Raw genomic sequence first — 7,469 nt, 5'->3', positions numbered from 1 at the left:
TTCTCAATACTCATGGTGTTAACCTGTTTTTCCACTTTTTTTTTTTGCTCTCGCTTGGGTGTAATGAGAAGCGTTGCTATATTTACTGCCTTTTGTAGTCTTGGCCGTAACTGCTGGGCCCAGTCCCGCAAGCCTCTTGTTGGCTTTAACGGGCCTGAACCATATTGTATTATCTACAAAGTGGCAATAGACACTATTATTATTATTATTATTATTATTATTATTATTATTATTATTATTATTATTATTATTATTATTATTATTATTATTATTATTATTATTATTATTATTATTATTATTATTATTATTATTATTATTATTATAGTGCACTCACTCAAGACATGTTGGCGCCTTGGACAAGTTGCATTAGTTGCTATACAAGCGTAAGGTTTCTGTCATAAGGTTTTCCTGTTTTTGTGGACTCGCAGTCATGCCGATAGGTACTTATATTCCAGCCTAACATTGCCTTCACTTACTGTTTTGTTTCCAAGAATTGTTTTTCTTAATATTTCACGAGCTTTGTTGCATAGGTGAACGAAGTGCACATGAGAATTTATGGCCAAGCTTTGAGTACCAATGTTTATTAAGGCTCTGGTGGAAGTAGGCTCTATCATGTTGATCGAATGGTCCTTGTTCCCGGTAGTGAGGCTGGAACTCAGGAATTCACCCCCTCGGGGGACACTGGCGCTGTGGGATGCAACCCCTGTTGGGCGCGCGGATGAATCCCGGACGGCAGAAGCAGCCGCTCACGCACTGAAACGTGCAAGCCTGGGCCGGTGGTTGACCGCAGACGGGTGGGCAGGCGCTGCCGCACTGGACGAACTCTTCGCCTGGACCACACTTCTTACCAGGACGGTCACCTGCACAGGAGGATATGTTTTTCTTTTAGACGATTGGAAAATTGAATTAATTTGTATAGGCATATTCTCGGCACAAAAGCCATTATTTTCATTGTGCTCCTTGCGAATACTAGGCTTGTTAGAACTGATTCCTCGCATGAAATTTGTGATATAGAGCGCGCAAATAATTTATAATTTTTATTTTTCCTTGTTATCTATGTTGGCCGCTAACATACTCCAAGTGATAGTCTAGCCCAAATTTATCGAAGTGAGGACGATGTGTAACCTGTGCGGGATGCAGGCTAATCGTAAGATGAAAAGTATGCAACGCATGCCTTACAGCAATGATGGGTACAAACATTATGTCAGGCCAGCTTTAGCCCTTAGCAGAAGGGAAATAAAAAAGGATTTGAATGACATAACGATGAAATAATGAATGCAATAGTACATAAACTAGCAACAAGAAATAGAGTAGGCACGATATAAGAAAGCATAAAATACTAGCCAACCGAAAACAGGCGTTCTAACTAAGCCACAAAATTTGATTTCTCGAAACCACTAGGCGGTAATGAATTCCACTTAGCCACTGTGCGGCGAAAAATACTCTTTTTACAGACTCCGTGCGAGGGAAAATAGGGGCTTTTGTCTGTTTTAAATGCATGGACAATAAAAGGTGTAGTCGGTAAGCCATCACCGCAATAATATTTCAAGCCATTTGTGAAAATAGATGAATTTACTTATAGTGACATCGCGAGCTCAACTTACAACGCTATTCTCACCATTCGCGATGCCACTGCGAATCAAAGAAAGGTAGTTGCTTAAGATACATTGCTCAATTATTTATTCCGAGATGTGGTCGAGGGCACGATGGAGATGCTTCGCAAAAATGAGCTTGAAACCCGTCTCACCACTCGTAAGTTCGTACGCGTCTTCAGAACGGTATTATATTGATATGCTGTTGGTACTCACGTTGGGCATGGGCGCCGGCGACGACCAGGACGGTCAGCAGCAGGACGCGGATTAGGATGGAGGACTGCATTTCAAAATCCTGCATTCCCATGACAAAGACAAGCGTAGTAAGATTAGGCTACGTGGCCTCACCTATGCTCGCCCATGTTCGCTGAGAAGGTTAGTCAGACTTTGTTACGCTTAAACTGAAGACTACATGGGATTCATAATGGCGAAGCTTCAGTATTTGCTATTTCTACACGTATCCACAGTCGTTGAATAAACGCGAACATCTCATTGAATACCGTAGGCGGCCTGCTTGCGTGCAGATACATACATGCCTAAACTATCACTATCATCAAACCAGCATACCTCGTCCGCTGCAAGCCAATAGTCTCTGCCATATCTTTCTAATTATTACTGTCCGGCAGCAGGCGCCGCAATCTTGTCCCCCAATTATTACTAATGTCTTATATCTCGCCTTTTAGTGCCTCTTGGTATGCTTCACCATATCGTAGAATTCATAGCACCGGCAGGAATAATAATCGGCTGACATTGTTCTGCATTATGTGGGTGATCACTCCAGCAAAGATATACTCAACTCGCGTTTACCGCCTAACGAATCAGGTCCTATACCCTTGACTTTAAGTTTACTGCTATCCATTTCCATTTCCATAGGTTGACCAATGCAACAATAATAAAAGGATTGACGACAGTGAATACAACCTCTACGCATAAATTCGAAACACGTCTTTTGAAATACACCTTTGAAAAAATGTAAGTCATAATTCTCGCATTCAGAGTACATGATATCTGGTTGTTACCCACTCGAGAATAAGAAAATAGCACATAATTTTCTCTGAGTAGAGTGCATTACGCTCCACTGTCTCTAACACCGTCCAAAAATTGTTGTATGGACGATACCCCTCCCCGATGAAACATAAAATAGTGGGAAAATAACAACACTCCTGCTAAGGATCAGCAACATGGTAGGTTGAGAGGCATGCATGCTATCGCTATCGAGACCTCGTCCCATCATGCAGAGACGCATATAATAGATGGGAAAGGGCCCGCCGCAATGTGACAGTTGTTAGGGCGCTTGACTACTGTGCCCAAGAATGCGCGCGATCGAATCCCCGCCTCGGCGCCCGCTTGCTGCGCCCGTGTTTTGTGCGATGTCAGTGCGCGTTAAAAAACATCATTTGGTCAGAGAAAGAAAGTTGTCAAGTAGCCTCAAATTAAAGTTACATTTTAATGACGTGATTGCGTTTATAGGGTCTGTGTACAGCCCTGTTTTCGATATAATACTTGAAAAGATGCGAAAAAAGAGTGAGTTTTTCAAGGGTAATGGAATAGAAATCTTAGAGTGCGAAAAATGAAAATTACTTCAAATGGCAGGAGGTGAAAATGCGCCAGATATATTTTGTTTCTTATTTTTTTTTATATATATCACTGTAAATCTGAAAGTACTAAAGGTCAGCTTATAAAACCCCCATCTTACGCCTCTCAAGAGAGCAACCAGTATTTAATAGTTCATGAATTTACTTTCACATCATGAGTGCGTCACTTTTTTTACCTACGACAACAAAATGAACTGTTTTGTGCCCTAATTATTGTTTGAGTTCTAGATGAAAATAATCTTAAGAAGTTTCAAGCTACAGTTTCAAGTTACAGGTAATGACCGTTCTTATAACGCCTGAAAGGTCAAAGCATGCAACAAATACATATATAACTATTGGCCAAGAGGAGATGCTCTCCCAATGTTCTATTAACATTATTTCGCCGTAAAACCTGACTGGCATCATATTCTTTTTTAGTATTTCATGGGTCCTACATTTTAGTTCACATTGCTAAGCTGATTACATAATGTAGAGAGGTCTTATTTGATCGCGTGATCAAAGCGAGCACTTAAATTTTATACGGGAATCGATATGCTCAAATTGTTATGCTTCTCGCTGTTCAGCAGTGCATATCTGTTAGTAATGTTCTAATAAAGTCGGCTCAGGTAGGAAAATGTTCATTGATATACGTCTTTAAATATTAATATCATAAATCATTAAGAAATATTAGATCGCTGGCCTTCAGCTGTTCTGGCCAGATATTCGATGAATGAGCTAAGGGAAGAATAATGAACGGATTGATATAAAGCAGATATATTCACTTGTTAGTGTTGACGACTAGTTTGCCTGCCTAGTTAGTCTCGTCACAAGCTTGGTTTATTTTACACTTCTTTTTAGCTGCATAGGCTCATATGCCGCAATTAAAGCTGATAACGTTCAGAATGCTTATGCATAATTACATGGTGTGCATGGCTCGACATATGAAGTGTAATTCTCCAGAGTGACACCAAAAGGCGTCAGCCGCCATTAGACGCATATCCTGGCAATGTGACTCTAAAGTGTAGGCCTTAAGGTGACTCCTTATCCCACCCCTTTGGCAGTAGCGCTCTTTCGTTTTTTGTCCCTATAATTAACTTAAAAAAACGGCTGCTGTTAACCTTGAAGAAGGGAAACTGGCTACGAGACGTGGGGATGTTCTAAAAATCAAAACGTCTTGTCTAGAGGTACAGCAGAGATCGGTATAATTTTTTACTCCTTCAAAGAGACCATTCTGTCGAAATTCTCAGCTTCCAGTTGTCCATATTACACAGCTTAAACAGGTCGGTTCAGAAGAGATTAAGAGTTAACAAATGTGAGGTTTTTAAGACAAGCCAGTCTCGTACCGCAGACGATACCTCCGTCCACAATAGACCCTTTATAAAAGCAATGTTAGCTGAGGTATCCAGAGTCGAATGTTAGCGCATCGCGACAACTTGCAAAGAGCGTACATTATATTCAACCCTAGCGCATTCAGCGTAAAACAGAAAAAACAGGCTATCCCAGGTTAAATCTTTTGAGATGATAAAGAGTCCAGTTCGTCTCTACTAAAGTCAAGCGTATGTTGTTTGTGTTTGTCTAAAGTGTCAGAGAGCATATTTTCTATTCCAATTCTTCAGTGAATAGTCTGCGGATTTAATTGAACAGGTGTGAATGGAAATGTTGTCGAGCGGCACAGATATGTTTTCACCCAGACTCGTCCGGGTAGGAACATTGCAGGCTTTTTATTGAGCAAAAATGTATGTAAGCGACAGTTAAAAATACTACGTAACAGCGTATTTCCTGCGCTCTATCGCAAAGCCGACGTCCTCGCTACGGTGGTGCAGTGGTTAGGTTGCTCGAATACTGGGGCCTAGGATGCGCTACACGACCGCTTTTCTATGGCGGCGAGAAGCAAAACTCCAGTCTTCTGAGAGATGTCAGCAGGCGTAAAATACCATGACGGAAGAAATTTCCGTAGCTAATAACTTTGGTCGGTTTGAGGCTTTAAATCTTACAAACCAAACCAAACCAAACCGATCGAGTCGCGATGAATGCGCTCTCAACAGTGATTGGATAAAGGGTTGACAGACCACGGCCTTGTGCGCTGTTCAAAACAGAACTTCACTTCGCTGTCAGTTTCGAGACCAGGGCCGGCAGCAAACGCATCGGCTGCTGTAAAGAACTGTTCTTGCTTAATGCCTTATTGTTAGCTGCAATGTATCCTATATATTTTTTTAACAACTTCTTCCTCTAATGCCAATTGGCGCTGAGGGAATAATAGGGGAATAAATAAGCAATGAGAGGATTTAACATTGCCCTTATGCATTCAGAAAAAAAATAAGCGGAGTATAATGAATTACTATTTCTTACAATACCGATTATCTCCGCATAATTAATGATTTCAGTTATATCCTTCGCTTTTCGCCAGAATAAAGGAGAACAACTTTAAGTAGCGATTACGGAATGCTATATGGATCCTCAAATTACTTCGCGCAGTGAAAAACGTTGCTCGTGCACCGCCGGGGTGGCGCAGTGGTTAGGGCGCTCGACTACTGTGCCAAAGGATGTGGGTTTCGATTGAGGCCTCGGCAGCCGCTGTTAGCTGAAGGAGAAAGTAAGGCGTCCGTGCGCTCTGCGATGTCAGTGCATGTTAAAGAACCCCGGGTGGTGTAAATTTCCGAAGTGTTCCACTACGGCTTCACTCATAGTCTGAGTCACTTTGGAACGTTACAACTCCACAAACCGACCGACAAAAGTTCCTTGTAATTAGAAAAAATCGTGCTGATGATATCAGCAATTCTTTGAATGAATATCGAAATAACATACGCTACTTTGTTTTACATCATCTGGTCCTATACCATTTTGCGAAGAAGTGTTTCCATATCCACCATGCACGTTTGTTATGTGACTGGGCTTTAGCACATTCGTATTAGGCACGGCATCGAATTCGAGGAATACTGCAATAATAAACACACTGTTTGAGGTAATGTGCCTCATATATAAATTCTCGCAAATTGAGTAGCGCTTGTTATTAGGTGAAAATATAGCCATTTGAACATCACAGATAACGCTTCAAGGAATTGAGGGGGGAGACAGGACTTCCTAAACAAGAGCAGGGTTTTAAACAAGATTTCATGTGGTCGAAAGACATTGAACAAATTAATAATTCTGAACGTGATCGCACTTGTGGTTTTGTACCGCCTTCTTCGTGAATAAGTTTCTGAATGCAACAAACGCAGTTACGCTGTGTGTTATTGCGAAGCACGACGCTGGATATATCGTTCAGTGCGACATAAACACTAAAATGAGCTATACAGACTTTTTGCTCAAACGTCGTTAGCCGCCGAGGAGGCAAAGTTCAAGTGCGTTCAGCTTGACGTCCACATAGTAGCGAGTTGAATTTCCCGCCATGGCTGCCGTATTTTTCTCGAGATGAAATGCAGCAACTCCCTGTGTTGGCGCACGTTAAAGAACCCCAGATGGATTTTTTTTATTTTGTTATTTATTTACAATACCCTCAGGGCCCGTAAAGGCATTGAAGGGGGGAGTGGGTTAACAACAAAACAAAATAAGCATAACCGTATCGTTTACAAGGATATGAATTTCAAAAATATCTAAAATACAACAATAGATACAAAAAATTATATACAATAAGAAGCTGTGCAAAAAATCCTGTCAGTATACAATATTAGCTAAAGCAGCACGATAATCAATCAGGCAATCTTCGCTACGCAGTGCTCCATAGCTTGTCTTTAACATTGGTCATTTAGGATGCAATTTATAAAATTAAACTTCACTATCCCGAACATGCTAATTAATGACTTTTTTAAATGCATCTTGTGAGCAGAAACGTAACACCTATTTGAAGACGCTTGATTATCCTAAAGATTTTACAAGTATCAATAACATGCCCATAACCTAAACGTTAAATAGGGTTATAATCGACGTTTAAATCGTCGGTTTTTAAAGGTAGGTGATACTCTGGGATATACTCACGTCAGGCGCCTGAGTGTTGAGGGCCCGAGGAGTACAACTAATAAACCACTGCCGACTCTCCACAGCGGGCACACTGTGTGTGAGTCTGCACGGCGCGCTTTTATTACCTGGCGACTTCACGCGGTAAGAACGAAAACAGAAAGGCTGGTGATTGCACCCTCGTGTCGTGCCTGCTCGCTTAATTCGCTTTCAGTTGCACGCATTGGGACGCGGCGTAGCGTTGCTACGCTCAGTAATCCTCGTGGAGCACCACACCGGTTTTGCCGCCCTTCGGTGTATCTCTCTCTCCCTGTTCTCATCGATGTTGGCGTCCTTGCGTATGGCGTAC

General features: G+C 41.6%; 1 protein-coding gene across 1 annotated transcript; it reads right to left on the bottom strand.

The window, feature by feature from the left end:
• Positions 1-566: 566 nt before the first annotated feature.
• LOC146200910 (chymotrypsin-elastase inhibitor ixodidin-like) lies at positions 567-7,203 on the bottom strand. The gene is made up of 3 exons (XM_084592990.1): positions 7,142-7,203; positions 1,809-1,887; positions 567-860 (listed from the first exon to the last, which is right to left on the bottom strand). The coding sequence occupies exons 2-3, from the start codon at positions 1,876-1,878 to the stop codon at positions 664-666; spliced, it is 267 nt and encodes an 88-aa protein (XP_084449116.1). The 5' UTR covers positions 1,879-1,887; positions 7,142-7,203; the 3' UTR covers positions 567-663.
• Positions 7,204-7,469: the final 266 nt, after the last annotated feature.

This window comes from Amblyomma maculatum, chromosome 2 (assembly GCF_055883805.1).
Source record: "Amblyomma maculatum isolate TAMU_Amacu chromosome 2, ASM5588380v1, whole genome shotgun sequence".
Lineage (NCBI taxonomy): Eukaryota > Metazoa > Arthropoda > Arachnida > Ixodida > Ixodidae > Amblyomma > Amblyomma maculatum.
Note: the sequence above shows the minus strand (reverse complement) of the source record. Positions and strands in the feature narration are given on the sequence as shown.